Below are 20159 nucleotides of genomic sequence, written 5' to 3' on the forward strand. Positions count from 1 at the left end.
TACAGGGGACGGCCATGGTGACCGGGTCTCTGGCACTGAGCCTGGCGCTGTTGTGCAGTAGGGAAGGAGGGAGAAGAGGAATGCAGTAATCATAGGGGATTCCATAGTCAGGGGAACAGAAAGGAGAATCTGTGAGCCTGATAGAGGTACCCGCATGGTGTGTTGCCTCCCGGGTGCCAGGGTACGGGATGTCTCGGATCGGGTCCAGAATATTCTGAAAGGAGGGTGTGAGCAGCCAGTTGTCTTGGTACATGTTGGTACCAATGACATTGATAGGAAAAGGGAGGAGGTCCTGAAGAGAGATTTCCGGGAGTCAGGTAGGAAGCTGAGAAGCAGGACCTCCAGGGTAGTAATCTCGGGATTGCTACCTGTGCCACGTGCTAGCGAGGGCAAGAATAGTAGGATCAGGCAGATGAATGCGTGGCTGAGAGACTGGTGCAAGGGGCAGGGCTTCAGATTCTTGGATAATTGGGATCTCCTCTGGGGGAAGTAGGACGTGTTCAAAAAGGACAGGTTACACCTGAACCCGAAGGGGACCAATATCCCAGCGGGAAAGTTTAATAGAGCTGTTAGGGAGGGTTTAATCTAATTTGGCAGGGGGATGGGAACCAGAATGATAGAGCAGAGGAGGGGGAAAATAGAAATAAATTTAAGATAGTGAGCAGTAAAGATGTCAGGAAGGACAGGCAGGTGATGGGGCAAATTTGCAGCCATTGGGATGAGTTGCAGTGTAATAAGGTTGCAGTGCAATCAGAGCAATAAGTACCAAATACTGGACTTAATGTGTTATACTTAAATGCACGCAGCATAAGGAATAAGGTGGATGATCTTGTACAGCTACAGATTTGCAGGTATGATATTGTGGCCATCACTGAGACCTGGCTAAAGGATGCATGTCTCTGGGAGCTGAACGTCCAAGGATACACGGTGTATCGGAAGGAGAGGCAGGTAGGCAGAAGGGTTGGCGTGGCTTTATTGGTAAGAAATGATATTAAATCATTAGAAAGAGGTGACATAGGATCGGAAGGTGCAGAATCTTTATGGGTTGAACTAAGAAATCGCAGGGGTAAAAGGACCCTGATGGCAGTTATATACAGGTCTCCTAACAGCTGCAGTGCTGTGGACTACAAATTACAACAGGAAATAGAAAAGGCTTGTCAGAAGGGCAGTGTTATGATAATTGTGGGGTATTTTAACATGCGAGTGGATGGGGAAAATCAGGTCGGCACTGGATCTCAAGAGAGAGAATTTGTAGACTGTCTGCGAGATGGCTTTTTAGAACTACTTGTTGTTGAGCCCACTAGGGGATCGGCTGTACTGGACTGGATATTGTGTAATGAACCAGAGGTGATTAGAGAGATTGAGGTGAAGGAACCCTTAGGAAACAGTGATCATAACATGATTGAGTTCACTGTGAAATTTGAGAAAGAGAGGCTGAAATCCGATGTGTCAGTATTTCAGTGGAGTAAAGGAAATTACAGTGGCATGAAAGAGGAACTGGCCAAAGTTGACTGGAAAGGGACGCTAGCGGGAAGGACGACAGAGCAGCAGTGGCTGGAGTTTATGTGAGGAGTGAGGAAGGTGCAATACAGATATATTCCAAAAAAGAAGACATTTTCGAATGGAAAAAGGATGCAACCGTGGCTGACAATAGAAGTCAAAGCCAAAGTTAAAGCAAAGGAGAGGGCATACAATGAAGCAAAAATTAGTGGGAAGACAGAGGATTGGGAAGTTTTTAAAACCTTACAAAAGGAAACTAAGAAGGTCATTAAGAGGGAAAAGATGAACTATGAATGGAAGCTAGCAAATAATATCAAAGAGGATACTAAAAGCTTTTTCAAGTATATAAAGAGTAAAAGACAGGTGAGAGTAGATATAGGACTGATAGAAAATGATGCTGGAGAAATTGTAATGGGAGATAAGGAGATGGCAGAGGAACTGAAGGAGTATTTTGCATCAGTCTTCACTGAGGAAGACATCAGCAGTATACCAGACACTCAAGGGAGTCAGGGAAGAGAAGTGTGTTCAGTGTCAATTATGACAGAGAAAGTACTCAGGAAGCTGAATAGGCTAAAGGTAGATAAATCTCCCGGACCAGATGGAATGCACCCTCGTGTTCTGAAGGAAGTAGCTATGGAGATTGCGGAGGCATTAGCAATGATCTTTCAAAAGTCGATAGATTCTGGCATGGTTCCAGAGGACTGGAAGATTGCAAATGTCACTCCACTACTTAAGAAGGGGGCAAAGAAGCAAAAAGGAAATTATAGACCTGTTAGCTTGACATCGGTGGTTGGGAAGTTGTTGGAGTTGATTGTCAAGGGTGAGGTTACAGAGTACCTGGAGGCATATGACAAGATAGGCAGAACTCAGCATGGTTTCCTTAAAGGAAAATACTGTCTGACAAACCTATTGCAATTTTTTGAGGAAATTACAAGTAGGCTAAACAAGGGAGTTGCAGTGGATGTTGTATATTTGGATTTTCAGAAGGCCTTTGACAAGGTGCCACACATGAGGCTGCTTAACAAGATAAGAGCCCATGGAATTACGGGAAAGTTACATACGTGGATAGAGCATTGGCTGATTGGCAGGAAACAGAGAGTGGGAATAAAGGGATTCTATTCTGGTTGGCTGCTGGTTACCAGTGGTGTTCCACAGTGGTCCGTGTTGGGGCCACTTCCTTTTATGTTGTACATCAACGATTTGGATTATGGAATAGATGGCTTTGTGGCTAAGTTTGCTGACGATACGAAGATAGGTGGAGGGGCCGGTAGTGCTGAGGAAACAGAGAGTCTGCAGAGAGACTTGGATAGATTGGGAGAATGAGCAAAGAAGTGGCAAATGAAATACAGTGTTGGAAAGTGTATGGTTATGCACTTTGGCAGAAGAAATAAACGGGCAGACTATTATTTAAATGGGGAGAGAATTCAAAGTTCTGAGATGCAACGCTACTTGGGAGTCCTCGTGCAGGATACCCTTAAGGTTGGGTCAGTGGTGAAGAAGGCGAATGCAACGTTGGCATTCATTTCCAGAGGAATAGAGTATAGGAGCAGGGATGTGATGTTGAGGCTCTATAAGGCGCTGGTAAGACCTCACTTGGAGTACTGTGGGCAGTTTTGGGCTCCTTATTTAAGAAAGGATGTGCTGACGTTGGAGAGGGTTCAGAGAAGATTCACTAGAATGATTCCGGGAATGAGAGGGTTAACATATGAGGAACGTTTATCCGCTCTTGGACTATTTTCCTTGGAGTTTAGAAGAATGAGGGGGGACCTCATAGAAATATTTTGAATATTGAAAGGCATGGACAGAGTGGATGTGGCAAAATTGTTTCCCATGGTGGGGGAGTCTAGTACGAGAGGGCATGACTTAAGGATTGAAAGGCGCCCATTCAGAACAGAGATGCAAAGAAATTTTTTTAGCCAGAGGGTGGTGAATCTATGGAATTTGTTTCCACGGGCGGCAGTGGAGGCCAAGTCATTGGGTGTATTTAAGGCAGAGATTGATAGGTATCTGAGTAGCCACGGCATCAAAGGTTAAGGTGGGGGAGTGGGACTAAATGCCAGAATGGATTAGCTCATGATAAAATGGCGGAGCAGACTTGATGGGCTGAATGGCCGACTTCTGCTCCTTTGTCTTATGGTCTTATACCAATCCTCATAGAGGGATCAGAAGTGGAGAGAGTGAGCAGCTTCAAGTTCCTGGGCATCAAGATCTCTGAGGATCTAACCTGGTCCCAACACATTGATGTAGTCATTAAGAAGGCAAGACAGCTGCTATGCTTTATTAGGAGTTTGAAGAGATTTGGCATGTCAACAAATACACTCAAAAACTTCTATAGTTGTACCGTGGAGAGCATTCTGACAGGCTGCATCACTGTCTGGTATGGAGGGGCTACTGCACAGGACTGAAAGAAGCTGCAGAAGGTTGTAAATCTAGTCAGCTTCATCTTGGGCACTAGCCTGCAAAGTACCCAGGACATCTTTAGGGAGCGGTGTCTCAGAAAGACAGCGTCCATTATTAAGGACCTCCAGCACCCAGGGCATGCCCTTTTCTCACTGTTACCATCAAGTAGGAGACACAGAAGCCTGAAGGCACACACTCAGCGATTCAGGAACAGCTTCTTCCCCTCTGCCATCCGATTCCTAAATGGACATTGAAGCTTTTCACACTACCTCACTTTTTTTAATATACAGTTTTACACATTTTAAAAAATCTATTCAATACGCATAATTGCTTTGTTATTATTTTTTTTCTCTCTCTGTTAGATTATGTATTGTATTGAACTGCTGCTGCAATGTTAACAAATTTCATGTCACATGCCTGATTCTGATTATTTATTTTTTATGTTGTACGGTATTTGCACAGTTTGTTGTCGTTTGCACATCGGTTATTTGTCCATCCTGTTGGGCGCGGTCTTTCATTGATTCTATTATGCCTTTTGGATTTACTGTGTATGCTCGCAAGAAAATGAATCTTAGGGTTGTATATATGGACGTATATGTACTTAGATAGTAAGTTTACTTTGAACATTGACATCCACTCACATGTATCCGAGGAGGTCAATGTAGTGCAAGAGGAACTCAAACACAGGAGGTTCTGCAAATACTTGAAATCTAGAGCAACATACACAAAATGCCGGAGGAACTCAGCGGGTCCATGGAGAGATTGCACATTAATTATGACATTAAGGGAAATGGATCAAGAGCTATTTTAGGAGATGGGCCTCCCTATAACTGCGTGACAAGAAGGAATTTACCGGCGATCACTCTGAGTCTGAATGTGCCGAGGTTTTACTGCTGCTTTAGAACACACCCAAACTGCCAGAAGAACTCAGCAGGTCAGAGAGCGTCTATGGAAAGAAATATACAGCCAATGTTTTTTACTTTATACTTTATACTTTATTGTCGCCAAACAATTGATACTAGAGCGTACAATCATCACAGCGATATTTGATTCTGCGCTTCGCGCTCCCGGGAGTACAAATCACTAGTAAATATTAAAAACTTAAATTATAAAACATAAGTAGAAAATAGAAAAGGGAAAGTAAGGTAGTCCAAAAAAACCAAAAGGCAGGTCCGTATATCTGGAGCGTACGGCCCAGATCCAGGTCAGGATCCGTTCCGCAGTCTTATCACAGTTGGAAAGAAGCTGTTCCCAAATCTGGCCATACGAGACTTCAAGCTCTTGAGTCTTCTCCTGGAGGGAAGAGAGACAAAAAGTGTGTTGGCTGGGTGGGTCGTGTCCTTGATTATCCTGGCAGCCCTGCTCCGACAGCGTGTGGTGTAAAGTGAGTCCAAGGATGGAAGGTTGGTTTGTGTGATGTGCTGCGCCGTGTTCACGATCTTCTGCAGCTTCTTTCGGTCTTGGACAGGACAGCTTCCATACCAGGTTGTGATGCATCCTAAAAGAATGCTTTCTATGGTGCGTCTATAAAAATTAGTGAGGGTTTTAGGGGCCAGGCCAAATTTCTTCAGCTTTCTCAGGGAGTAAAGGCGCTGGTGGGCCTTCTTGGCAGTGAACTCTGCTTGGTTGGACCAAGTCAGGTCATTTGTGATGTTGACCCCGAGGAACTTAAAGCTTTTGACCTGTTCCACTTGTGCACCACCGATGTAAATGGGGTCATGCTGTCCACCACTCCTTCTGAAGTCAACAACCAATTCCTTCGTCTTGTTGACGTTGAGGGATAGGTTATTGTCTTTGCACCATGCCACCAGGTTCTTAATTTCCTCTCTGTACTCAAACTCATCATTACCCGAGATATAGCCTACAATTGTGGTGTCATCAGCAAACTTATATATTGAGTTCGATGGAAACTTGGCTACACAATCATGGGTGCACAGTGAATACAGCAGGGGGCTGAGTACACAGCCTTGTGGAGCACCGGTGCTCAGAGTGATTGTAGAGGAGAGCTTGTCCCCTATTTTTACAGCCTGGGTCCTGTCTGTGAGGAAGTTGAAGATCCAGCTGCAGATCTGAGTGCTAAGGCCCAGGTTCCGGAGCTTAGGAATCAGTTTATTTGGAATGATGGTATTAAAGGCAGAGCTGTAGTCAATGAAAAGGAGCCTTACATATGTGTCTTTATTCTCCAGGTGTTCTAAGGAGGAATGTAGGGCCAGAGAGATGGCATCTGCCATCGACCTGTTGCTCCGGTAGGCAAATTGCAAAGCGTCGAGTTTGACCAGTAGGCTGTGGTTGATGTGTGCCATAACCAATCTCTCGAAGCACTTCATAGCAATTGATGTCAGAGCCACTGGTCGATAGTCATTCAGACATGCCACCTTGCTCTTCTTCGGCACCGGGATTATCGTTGCCTTCTTGAAACCCGAGGGGATCTTAGACTGAAGCAAGGAGCAGTTGAAGGTGTTAGCAAACACTCCAGCTAGCTCGCTTGCACAGTTCGTTTTGAGCTGAGGCTTTTCGCCGGGATTGAAAAGGAAAGGGGTAGCAGACAGAATAAAGGGTTAGAAGTGATTTGGAGGGGGGGTATGATTGGCTGGTGATAGGTAAGCCCAGGTGAGAGGGAAAGGAAATTATGTATGAACACAAGAGAGTCTGCAGACGCTGGAAATCTGGAACAACACCACAAAATGCTGCAGGAACTCAGCAGGTCAGGCAGCATCTATGGCAGGAAATGAACAAGTAAACATTTCGGGCTGAGACCCTTCATTGGAACTGGAAAAGGAAGAGGGGAGTGGTACCATAACAACAAACTCTTACTCAATGTCCCCAAGACCAAGGAGCTGATTATTGACTTCAGGAGATGGAAATCAGATGTTCATGAGCCAATTCTCATCAGAGGATCAGAGGTGGAGAGGGTCAGCAATGTTAAATTCCACGGTGTTACCAATTTAGAAGACCCATCCTCGGCCCAGCACGAAAGTGCAATTACAAAGAAAGCACGGCAGCCTCTCAACTTCCTTAGGAGATTGTGAAAATTTGGCATGACATCTAAAACCTTAACAAATTTCTATTGATGTTCAGTGGTGAGTATATTGACTGGTTGTATCACAGCCTGGAATGGAAACACCAAAACCCTTGAATGGAAAAATCCTACAGAAAGTAGTGGATATGGCCCAGTCCATCTTGAGTAAAGCCCTCCCCACCACAAAGCACCTCTTCACAAAGCATTGTCATAGGAAAGCAACATCCATCAGCAGTGATCCCCACCACCCAGGACATGCCCTCTTCTTTTTGTAGCCATCAGGAAGAAAGTACAGGAGCATCAGGATCCACACCACCATGTTCAAGAACAGTTACCACCCTCAACCATCAGGCTATTGAACCAAAGGGGATAACTTCATGAGGATGAAGATGTCTCCGAGTTCACAGACGGAGTCACATGCTTCATCCGGAAGTTCATCGACGATGTTGTCCCCCAGAAGTTGGTCAGGGTCTTCCCGAACCAGAAGCCCTGGATCAGTAGCTCTGTGTGAGCAGCACCTACCATGCGACATCGAGCTTACATTGCCGGCAATCAGCAGGAACCCAAGAAAAGCAGTTATGGTCTGCGCAAAGCTATCAAGGCTGCAAAACAACAAGCAGGGACAAGACTGAGTCAAGATTCACAACGAATAGCACACATGACTTGTGACGAGGGTTGCATACCATCGCAGACTTCAAAGCCAAACGTTGTGGTGCCGCCAATATCGCTTTTACACTTGGTTCGATGTCGCTAACTCTGAGCCTCCAAGGAAAGCCACCGCTATAACCTGCAACCTGGTCATCTCTGAGGCTGAGGTACGCAGATGTTTTCAACAAGTGGACAGTTGCAAGGCTGCGGGACCAGACAGCATCCCAGGGCGAGTACTCAGGATGTGTGCAGCACAACTGGCAAGTGTGTTTACTGACATTTTTAATCTCTCCCTCTCCCAGTGTAGAGTGCCCTCCTGCTTCAAGTTACCTACCATTGTCCCTGTACCAGAAAGGACCAAGGTAACATGCCCGAACAACTGGTGTCCTATCGCAACCACCTGAATAATACGCATCGACGACTGCATTGGTGCTGCTTCCTGCATGCATGCTGAGCTCATTGACTTCATTAACTTTGCCTCCAACTTTCACCCTGCCCTCAAGTTTGCCTGGTCCATTTCTGACACCTCCCTCCCCTTTCTAGATCTTTCTGTCTATCTCTGGAGACAGCTTATCTACCTGGTCCATTTCTGACACCTCCCTCCCCTTTCTAGATCTTTCTGTCTATCTCTGAAGACAGCTTATCTACTGATGTCTATTATAAGCCTACTGACTCTCACAGCTATCGGGACCATTCCTCTTCTCACCCTGTCTCTTGCAAAAATGCCATCCCCTTCTCGCAATTCCTCCGTCTCCACTGCATCTGCTCTCAGGATGAGGCTTTTCATTCCAGGACGAGGGAGATGTCCTCCTTTTTAAAAGAAAGGGGCTTCCCTTCCTCCACCATCAATTCTGCTCTCAAACGCATCTCCCCCATTTCACACAGATCTGCTCTCACTCCATCCTCCCGCCACCCCACTAGGAATAAGGTTCCCCTGGTCCTCACCTACCACCCCACCAGCTTCTGGGTCCAACATATTATTCTCTGTAACTTCCGCCACCTTCAACGGGATACCACTGCTAAGCACATCTTTCCCTCCCCCGTCTCTCTGCTTTCTGCAGGGATCGCTCCCTATGCGACTCCCTTGTCCATTCTTCCCCCCCATCCCTCCCCACTGATCTCCCTCCTGGCACTTATCCTTGTAAGCGGAACAAGTGCTACACATGCCCTTACACTTCCTCCCTTACCACCATTCAGGGCCCCAGACAGTCCTTCCAGGTGAGGCAACACTTCACCTGTGAGTCGGCTGGGGTGATATACTACATCCGGTGCTCCCGATGTGGCCTTCTATATGTTGGCGAGACCCGACGCAGACTGGGAGATCATTTTGCTGAACACCTACGCTCTGTCCGCCAGAGAATGCAGGATCTCCCAGTGGCCACACATTTTATTTCCACATCCCATTCCCATATGTCTATTCACAGCCTCCTCTACTGTAAAGATGAAGCCACACTCAGGTTGGAGGAAGAACACCTTATATTCCATCTGGGTAGCCTCCAACCTGATGGCATGAACATTGACTTCTCTAACTTCTGCTAATGCCCCACCTCCCCCTTGTACCCCATCTGTTATTTATTTATATACACACATTCTTTCTCTCACTCTCCTTTTTCTCCCTCTGTCCCTCTCACTATACCCCTTGCCCATCCTTTGGGTTCCCCCCCCCACACCTTTACTTCTCCCTGGGCCTCCTGTCCCATGATCCTCTCATATCCCTTTTGCCAATCACCTGTCCAGCTCTTGGCTCCATCCCTCCCCCTCCTGTCTTCTCCTATCATTTTGGATCTCCCCCTCCCACTTTCAAATCTCTTACTAGCTCTTCCTTCAGTTAGTCCTGACGACGGGTCTCGGCCCAAAACGTCGACTGTACCGCTTCCTAGAGATGCTGCCTGGCCTGCTGCGTTCACCTACAACTTTGATGTGTGTTGCTTGAATTTCCAGCATCTGCAGAATTCCTCGTGTTAACATCCTTGTAAATCTCCTCTGCACCATTTCTATGGCTTCCACATCCTTCCTGTAATGAGGTGACCAGAACTGAGCACAGTACTCCAAGTGGGGTCTGATATTGATAAAGGCCAATGCACCGTTTGCCTTCTTAACCACAGAGTCAACCAGCATAGTAACTTTGAGTGTCCAATGGACTTGGACACCAAAATCCCTCTGATCTTCCACACTGCTAAGATTCTTACCATTAATGCTATATTCTGGCATCATATTTGGCCTAACAAAATGAACAACCTTACACTTACCTGGGTTGAGCTCCATCTGCCACTTTTGCATCCTATCAATGTCCCACTGTAACCTCTAACAGCCCTCCACACTATCCACAACACCCCCAACCTTTGTGTCATCATCAAATTTACTCACCCATCCCTCCATTTTCTCATCCAGGTCATTTATAAAAATCACAAAGTGAAGGGGTCCCAGAACAGATCACTGAGGCACACCACTGGTCACCAACCTCCATGCAGAATATGACCTGTCTACAACCACTCTTTGCCTTCTGTGGGCAGGCCAGTTTTGGATTCACAAAGCAATGTCTCCTTGGATCCCATGCCTCCTTACTTTCTTAAATGTCTGACATGGGGTAGCTTATCAAATGCCTTGCTGAAATCCATATACACTACATCTACTGCTCTACCTTCGTCAATGTGTTTAGTCACATCCTTAAAAAATTCAATCAGGCTCGTAAGGCACTTTGACCTGCCTTTGACAAAGCCATGCTGACTATTCCTAATTATATTATGCCTCTCCAAATGTTCAAAAATCCCACCTCTCAGGATCTTCTCCATCAACTTACCAACCACTGAAGTAAGACTCACTGGTCTATAATTTCCTGCGCTATCTCTACTCCCTTTCTTGAATAAGGGAACAACATCCACAACCCTCCAATCCTCCGGAACCCCTCCTGTCCCCATTGATGATGCAAAGATCATTGCCAGAGGCTCAGCAACTCCTCCCTCGCCTCCCACATCTTGTCTGGTCCCAGTGACTTATCCAACTTGATGCTTTCCAAAAGCTCCAGCACATCCTCTTTCTTAATATCTACATGCTCAAGCTTTTCAGTCTGCTGTAAGTCATCCCAACAATCACCAAAACCCTTTTCCGTAGTGAATACTGAAGCAAAGTATTCATTAAGTACCTAATTTATCTCCTCCAGTTCCATACACATTTTTCCACTGTCACACTTGATTGGTCTTATTCTCTCACACCATATCCTCTTGCTCTTCACATACTTGTAGAATGCCTTGGGGTTTTCCTTAATGCTGCCCGCCAGGGCCTTCTCATGGCCCTTTCTGGCTCTCCCAATTTCATTCTTAAGCTCCTTCCTGCTAGCCCTATAATCTTCTAGATCTCTATCATTACCTAATTTTTGAACTTTTCATAAGCTTTTCTTTTCTTCTTGACTAGATTTTCAACAGCGTTTGTACACCATGGTTCCTGTACCCTACCATCCTTTTCCTGTCTCATTGGAACGTACCTATGCAGAACTCCACGCAAATATCCCCTCAACATTTGCCACAATTTCTTCTGTTCATTTCCCTGAGAACATCTGTTCCCAATTTATGCTTCCAAGTTCCTGCCTGATTGCCTCATATTTCCCTTTACTCCAATTAAAAATTTTCCTAACTTGCCTGTTCCTATCCCTCTCCAGTGCTATTGTAAAGTAGATAGAATTGTGATCACTATCTCCAAAATGCTCTCCCACTGAGAGATCTGATACCTGACCAGGTTCATATCCCAATACCAGATCAAGTACAGCTCTCCTCTTGTGGTCTTATCTACATATTTGCCAAGAAACGTTCCTGAACACAGTAACAAACTCCACCCCATCTAAACCTTTTGCTCTCGGGTGATGCCAATCAATATTTGGGAAATTAAAATCTCCCACCATGACAACCCTGTTATTATTACACCTTTCCAGAATCTGTCCCCCTATCTGCTCCTCAATATCCCTATTATGATTGGGTGGCCTATAAAAAACACCCAGTCGAGTTATTGACCCTTTCCTGTTCCTAACTTCCACCCACAGAGACTCAGTAGACAATCCCTCCATGACTTCTTCCTGTTCTGCAGCTGTGACACTATCTCTGATCAGCATTGAATTTTGAAGGCATTAATTTAGATTTTACATGGTTATGGAAAAACAAAAAGGGTTTCAAGAGATCAAAATTTCAGATTATAAAGAGGAGGCCTACAGGAGATAGTTCAGCTAGTTGAATAGTGTTGCAACAACAACCTTACATTCAACATCAGTAAGACCAAGGAATTGATTGTGGACTTAAAACTTAAGGAAACATATACCAGTCCTCATCAAAGGAACAGCAGTGGCAAAGCTGAGCAGTTTCAAGTTCCTGGTTATCAACATCTCAGAAGATCTATCCTGAGCACAACATATTGATGCAGTTACAAAGAAAGCTCAAGAGTGGCTATATTTAATTGGGAGTTTGATATGTCACCAAAGACACTCGCAAATCTCTACAGATGTACCACGGAGAGCATTCTAGCTGGCTGCATCACTGTCTGGTGTGGAGGGGCCACTGCAGAAAGTTGTTAACTCAGTCAACTCCATCATGAATACACACTCAACACTTTAGGAACAGCTTCTTCCCCACCACCATCATATTTCTGAATGGACAATGAACTCATGTACACTACCTCACTATTTCTTGCTTTTTTTTTGCTCTTTTTCACACTAATGATTTAGTTTAATTTTATATGTATCCTATGGTAATTTATAGTTTTTTATTATGTATTGCAGTATACTGTTACCACCAAACACATATTTCACAACATGTGCCAATGATATGAAATCTGATTCTGATTCAGACCCCCTTCTTCCAACCATACAATCTGACTCCCCTACAGGAATATTGGTCTGGAGTGACTGAAGTATATTTACCTGACCTGGCAGTACAGCGTGTAGCTCTTTACAGGGCCGGCCATTGGGGTTCTATTCTGACCACTGTCTGTAAGGCGTTTGAATTTTCTCCCAGTAACTGTGCTGATGCTCCATTTCCGAGCTTGCTATGCTGGCAGCAGACACATGGTGACCCTTGTGGGTCACCTCCAAGCACATCCTCGGATTGTGTTGGTTGTTGATGCGAATAATGTGTTTCACTGTACCTGTGACAAATAGAGGTAATGTTTATCTTTTTAAATCTGTACATGCCACACCTCTCTCAGAATTGGTCTCGGTTCCCCCAAGCACCTAAAGGTTCCCTTTATACCACGTGTTAATTTGAATTATCCTCCAAGTTCTGTATGACTTTGGTAGTAATTCTGAGACACTTTCATTCTCAGCTCCATGTGGGCTAGCTTGAATAGTTGCTAGTGTGACACTTCACAGTGCGAGCAATCGGGGTTCAATTCACACAACTGCCTGTAAAGAGTTTGTGTGGTCTCCCCTTGACTGCGGGCGTTTGCTCTGGATGTTCCCGTTTCCGTTCACACTGCAAAGATGTACAAATTAAGGCTAGTGAGTTGTGGGCATGTTATTTTGATACAGGTAGCATGGAGACACTTGCTCTGTATCTATCTTTAAATGTGTGAGTTTAACCTCTCCAATAGCTTGTTACCATGCAGCAGAGGTGAATCTATATCCTCGTTTCCCCTTCCAGATTGAACAACTCATCAATGTAGAATGTTGCACTTAATAATCGTAATAATAATGTTTTAGAATCAGAGTCCTACAAATTATATTACAACTGATCCATTACTCCAGATAGGACATCCCATAATAACAGTCTGGATATAATATTACAGGATAAACAAGCAAGAACAATTTATTTAACAGATATCGCCATTCCAACCACACATAACTTACAGAAATCAATAAGTGAAAAACACCAGAAATATGCTGATTTAAAAGAGGAAATTGAAAGACTATGGAACATGAAGAGGGTATACATTGTCCCAACAGTAATATCTACAACTTGTATCATCCCAAAGTCACTACAAAATAGCATTAAACAATCAGACCTACACAGGAATAGCTATGTAAATCTTCAGAAAGCCTCAACATGACGAGAATAGTCTGAAAGTTCCCAGGAATTGAGAAATAAGCGTGCTTGGGTTTCATCTCAGGTTTCACCAGCATGAGCTGAGAAAAAAAAACAACAATAATAAGAATCTTATTTATAGAGCACTTTTCATACCAACAATGAATTCAAAGTGCTTTAGAGTGCAAATATTAAAAAACAAAATAAAAAAATAAAAATATAACATTTAACCTGAAAATAAGAGACAAAAAGATGTTATTTAAAAGCAAGGATAAATAGATAGGTTTTGAGCTGGTGTTTAAAAGTGTCAATTGAGTCTGCATCCCTTATAGCTTTAGGTGCTGTATTGAGTTCCACAGGTTAGGAGCACAGCTCTAAAAAGCTGTCCTGTCAATTATCTTTTGAGGGAAATTGTTTAAATTTAAGAGAGTGGCTGAAGAAGTCCTGAGAGCTCGAGCAGGATTATAAGATGAAAACGATTCTGTAATGTAGTCCGGTCCCAGACCATTGAGGCGTTTTAAAAACAAGTAAGAGAACTTCAAAATCAATCCTGAAAGATCCAGGAAGCCAATGCAGAGTGGCTCGGTCGTGCTTGATCACAGTGCCACGTACCTGCACTAAAGGAGCCAATGGTTTTGCCTCTTTTGGGAGCCAGGTATCTGTTTCCAGACTGGCGTAGTGTGTGGGCAGGTAGATGCAAGTGGGGGGAAAAAGTATTAAAAGAAGCCCAAATTATTTGCATGGGTGGCGCGCAAGCTCAAGGTAAAGCGATCGCCTTCTGCAGTGAAGAGGCTTGCAGACTTTCTCGGTGCAGGTGTGGTGTGTCTTTCCTCTCCCGTTGAACAGCGGAAGGTGAACCGCTTGCGCGGGGCTGATTTGCGGACTTGGATTGACTTTGCACGGTGAAACATGACAGCGTCTCTGGACTACCTGGTGGTTTTATTCGGGGCGACGGCCGGGGCGCACGGCAGAAAGCTGGGATCTGACGAGAAAGAACTGGTGCTTTTGTTGTGGCAAGTAGTGGACTTGGTGAACGGAAAGGTAGGGACCGATTCCACTTGCACGCTGGAATGTTGAGGGACCACAAGACACAGGAGTAGAATTGGGCCATTCGGCCCGTCGGGTCTGCTCCGCCATTCCATCATGCCTGATAATAATCCCTCTCAATCCCATTGTCCTGCCTTCTCCCCGTAACCTTTGACACCCCAATCAAGAATGTATCAGATTCTGCTTTAAATATACCCAATAACTTGGCCTCCACAGCCGCCTGTGGCAAGAATTCCACAGATTCGCCACCTCTGGCTAAAGAAATTCCTCCTCATCTTTGTTCTAATGGGCGTTCTCTCTATCCCAGGGGCTCTCAGTCTTTTTAATGCCATGGACCAATATCAGTAAACAAGGGGTTGTGGGCCCAGGTAGGGAACCCCTGCCCTGTTCTGAGGCTGTGTCCTCTGGTCCTAGAGTTCCCCACTTTCTCCACATCCACTCTATCAGGGCCTTTCAGTATTCGATAGTTTTCGACGGGATCGTTCCAAATGCACAGCGTGCGAATCCGCGGAAGATACTACGTTTAACCAGACATCTGATGCGAGCATTTTCCAGGCAGGGGTCATACACAAAACGTTCGTAAAGCCTAGTAACTCGGAGTTAACGGAGCGATACACTGAACATACTGGCATTGCAGTGGAAAATCTGATGACAGCGGAACCTCTGGAAGACGTCCTTCAACAGGTGAGTGGGCGCCTTCCGTGAAAAGTTGCTCAGTTCCTGTTGTCAGCGGAAAAATCCAATTTGATCGGCGCTACGTCCAATCTTTGTCCTCGTTTCACCTCCTTTTCCCTCACCCTTGTTTCTAAAATTATTTCAGAATCAGGTTTTATAGCACTGGCATAGGGCGTGAAATTTGTAGTTTAGAGGCAGCAGGACATTGTGATACCTAATAATAAAATACTATAAATTACAATAAAAAATAAGACCATAACATACAGGAGCAGAATTAGGCCATCTGGCCCATCGAGTCTGTTCTGTCATTTCATCATGGCTGATCCAACTTCCTTTCAGTACCAATCTCCTGACTTCTCCCCAAATCCCTTCATGCCATGACCAGTCAAGAATCTATCCACCTCTGCCATGAATATACCTAACGATTTGGCTTCCAAGCTGCCTGTAGCAAAGAATTCCACAGATTCACCACTCCCTGGCTAAAGAAATTCCTCCTTGTCTCCATTCTAAAAGGACACCCCTCTATTCTGAGGTTGTGTCCTTTTGTCTTAGACTCTCTCACCATAGGAAACATCCCCTCCACATCCCCTCTATCAAGGCCTTTCACCATTCAATGGCTTTCAATGAGGTCACCCCTCACTCTTCTGAATTCTGGTGAATACAGGCCCAGAGCCATCTCTTACTAGCTCTTCTTTCAGTTAGTTCTGATGAAGGGTTTCGGCCCGAAATGTTGACTGTACCTCTTCCTACAGATGCTGCCTGGCCTGCTGCATTCACCAGAATCTTTTATGTGTGTTGCTTGAAATTCCAGCATCTGCAGATTTCCTCGTGCCAGAGCCATCAAACTCTCTTCATACGACAAGCTGTTCAGTCCTGCAGTCATTTGTGTGAACCTCCTTTGAATTCTCTCCAGTTTCAGAACATTCTTTCTAAGGGGCTCAGAACTGCTCATAATACTCCAAGTGAGGCCTCACCAGTGCTTTATAAAGTCTCAACATTGCATCCTTACGTTTGTATTCTAGTCCTCTTGAATTGATTGCCTTCCTCACCACAGACTCAACCTGTAAATTAACCTTTAAGGAATCCTGCACAAGGACTCCCAAGTCCCTTTGCACCTCAGTTTTTTGTATTTTCTCCCCAGTAGAAAATAGTCAACCCTATCATTGCTTCAACCAAGGTGCATGACCATGCACTTACCTATACTGTATGCCATCTGCCGTTTCTGTGCCCATTCTCCTAATCTATCTAAATCCTTCTGTAATCTCTCTACTTCCTCAAAACTACCTGCCCCTCCACCCATCTTCGTATCATCTGCAAATTTTGCAACAAAGCCATCAATTCCATTATCCAAATCATTGACATAAAAACGTAAAAAGAATTGATCCCAACACAGACCCCCATGGAACACCACTAGTCACTGGCAAACAACCAGATAAAGGCTCCCTTTATTCCCACTCTTTGCTTCCAGTCAATCAGCCTCTGCTTTATCCATGTTAGAATCTTTCCTGTAATACCATGGGCTCGTAGCTTGTTAAGCAGCCTCATGTGTGGCAACTTGTCAAAGGCTTTCTGAAAATCCAAGTACACAACATTAACTGATCCTCCTTTGACTATCTTGCTTGTTATTTCTTCAAAGAATTCCAACAGATTTGTCAGGCAAGGTTTTCTCTTGAGGAAACCTTGCTGACTATGGCCTATTTTATCATGTGCCTCCAAATACGCTGAGGTCTCAGCCTTGATAATTGACTCCAATATCTTCCCAACCTCTGAGGTCAGACTAACAACAGGCCTATAGTTTTCTTTCTTCTGCCCCTCTCCCTTCTTGAAGAGTGGAATAACATTTGCAATTTTCCAGTCTTCCAGAACCTTTTCAGAATCTAGTAATTCTTGAAAGATCATTACTAATGCCTCCACACTCTCTTAAGCTACCTCTTTCAGTATGCTGGGGTGTACACCATCTAGTCCAGGTGACTTATTAACCTTTCAGTTTCCCAAAAGCCTTCTCTCTAGTTGTGATAACTTCACACACTTTATGACCCTTGACACCTGGAATTTCCACCATACTGCTTGTGTCTCCCACAGTGAAGACGAATGCAAAATAATTATTCAGTTCATCCGCCATTTTGTAGTCCACCATTTCTACCTCTCTGGCATCATTTTCCAGCTGTCTGATATCCACTCTTGCCTCTCTTTTACACTTTACTGGCTGGCTTGCTTTCGTATCCCTTCTTTACCTTCTTAATGGATTTTTTAAGTTGACTCCTGTTGGTTTTTAAAAGCTTCCTAAACCTCTAACTTCCCACTATAATTTGCTTTATTATATGCCCTCTCTTTGGCTTTTAAGTTGCCTTTGACTTCTCCTGTTAGCCACGATTGTGTCATCTTTTCTTTAGAATACTTCTTCCTCTTTGGGATGTATATATCATGTGCCTTCCGAATTGCTTTCAGAAATTCTAGCCATTGTGGCTCTGCTGTCATCCCTGCCTGTGTTCTTTTCCAATCAATTCTGGCCAACTCCTTTTTCATGCCTCTCTAATTCCCTTTACTCCTTTGTAATGTTATAATAGTCATGGGAGATTTTAACATGCAGGTAGATTGGAAAAATCAGATTGGTAATGGATCTCAAGAGAGTGAATTTGTTGAATGCTTATGAGGTGGCTTTTTAGAGCCGCTTTTCCTGGACCCGACTAGGTGATCAGCTATTCTGGATTGGGTGTTATGCAATGAACAGAAGGTGATTAGTGAGCTTAAGGTAATGGAACCTTTAGGAGGCAGTGATTAGAATATGATTGAGTTCAATTTGAAATTTGATAGGGAGAAAGTTAAGTCTCACATAGAAGTATTTCAGTGGAGTAAAGAAAATTACTCTGGTACGAAAGAGGAGTTGGCCAAAGTAAATTGGAAGGAGATGCTGGCAGGGAAGACAGCAGAGTAGCAACTGCTTGAGTTTCTGGGAAAAATGAGAAAGGTGCAGGATAGATGTATTCCAAAAACAAAGAAATACCCAAATGGCAAAATAATGCAACTGTGGCTGACAAGGGAAGTCAAAGCTAATGTAAAAGCAAGTGAGATGGCATACAAGAAAGCAAAAATTAGTGGAAAGATAGAGGATTGGGAAGCTTTTAAAAACCCATAGAAAGCAACTAAAGCAGTCATTAGGAGGGAAAAGAAGAATATGAAAGCAAGCTAGCAACCAATATCAAGGTGGATAGTAAAAGCTTTTTCAAGGATGTAAAAAAATAAGAAATATGAGAGTAGATATAGGAGAAATAATAATAGGGGACAAGGAGATGGCAGAAGAACTAAATAAGTATTTTGCCTCAGTCCTCACTGTAGAACACACTAACAGTGTGCCAGGTGTTCAAGGGTGTGAGAGAAGAGAAGTGAGTGCAGTTACTATTACAAAGGCAAAGACCTGAAAGACCTAAATGTACATACATCACCCGAACAAAATGAACTGAACCCTAGCATTCTGAAAGAAGTAACACTAGAGATTGTGGAGGCATTAGTAATGATCTTTCAAAAATCATTGGACTTTGGCATGGTTCTGGAGGACTGGAAAATTGCAAATGTCACTCCACTTTTTAGGAAAGGGTGGAGGCAGCAGAAAAGAAATTATAGACCAGTTAGCCTGACCTCAGTGTGGTTAAGATGTTGGAGTCAATTGTTGGACGAGGTATATTAAGAGCAAAAGGATTGTAAGGGATAAAATTGGTCCTCTTGAAGATCAGAGTGGTCGGCTATGTGCGGAACCAAAGGAAATGGGAGAGATCTTAATAGGATTTTTGTGTCTGTATTTACTAAGGAAACTGGCATGAAGTCTGTGGAATTAAGGGAAACAAGTAGTGAGATCATGGAAATTGTACAGATCAAAAAGGAGGAGGTCCTTGCTGTCTTGAGGAAAATTAAAGTGGATAAATCCCCGGGACTTGACAGGGTGTTCCCTCGGACCTTGAAGGAGACTAGTGTTGAAATTGCAGGGGCCCTGGCAGAAATATTTAAAATGTCGCTGTCTACAGGTGAGGTGCCGGAGGATTGGAGAGTGGCTCATGTTGTTCCGTTGTTTAAAAAAGGATCAAAAAGTAATCCGGGAATTTATAGGCCAGTAAGTTTAACGTCGGTAGTAGGTAAGTTATTGGAGGGAGTACTAAGAGACAGAATCTACAAGCATTTGGATAGAAGGGACTTATTAGGGAGAGTCAACATGGCTTTGTGCATGGTAGGTCATATTTGACCAATCTATTGGAGTTTTTCGAGGAGGTTACCAGGAAAGTGGATGAAGGGAAGGCAGTGGATATTGTCCACATGGATTTCAGTAAGGCCTTTGACAAGGTCCCGCATGGGAGGTTAGTTAGGAAAATTCAGTCGCTAGGTATACATGGAGAGGTGGTAAATTGGATTAGACATTGGCTCAATGGAAGAAGCCAAAGAGTGGTAGTAGAGAATTGCTTCTCCAAGTGGAGGCCTGTGACTAGTGGTGTGCCACAGGGATCATTGCTGGGTCCATTGTTATTTGTCATCTATATCAATGATCTGGATGATAATGTGGTAAATTGGATCAGCAAATTTGCTGATGATACAAAGATTGGAGGTGTAGTAGACAGTGAGGAAGGTTTTCAGAGCCTGCAGAGGGACTTGGACCAGCTGGAAAAATGAGCTGAAAAATGGCAGATGGAGTTTAATACAGACAAGTGTGAGGTATTGCACGTTGGAAGGACCAACCAAGGTAGAACATATAGGGTTAATGGTAAGGCACTGAGGAGTGCAGTGGAACAGAGGGATCTGGGAATACAGATACAAAATTCCCTAAAAGTAGCATCACAGGTAGATAGGGTTGTAAAGAGAGCTTTTGGTACATTGGCCTTTAT

General features: G+C 44.1%; 1 protein-coding gene across 3 annotated transcripts in view; it reads left to right on the plus strand.

The window, feature by feature from the left end:
- Positions 1–14257: 14257 nt before the first annotated feature.
- esrp1 (epithelial splicing regulatory protein 1) overlaps positions 14258–20159 on the plus strand; it is a 101928-nt gene continuing 96026 nt past the window's right edge. For all 3 annotated transcript variants that reach the window (XM_063042500.1, XM_063042511.1, XM_063042506.1), the window contains exons 1-2: positions 14258–14610; positions 15172–15300. In XM_063042500.1, coding sequence (XP_062898570.1) covers positions 14479–14610; positions 15172–15300 — 261 coding nt within the window. In that variant the 5' untranslated portion in view covers positions 14258–14478. The remainder of the gene's footprint in view (positions 14611–15171; positions 15301–20159) is intronic.

The sequence above is a fragment of the Mobula hypostoma genome, chromosome 1 (genome assembly GCF_963921235.1).
Source record: "Mobula hypostoma chromosome 1, sMobHyp1.1, whole genome shotgun sequence".
NCBI classification, from domain to species: Eukaryota; Metazoa; Chordata; class Chondrichthyes; order Myliobatiformes; family Myliobatidae; genus Mobula; species Mobula hypostoma.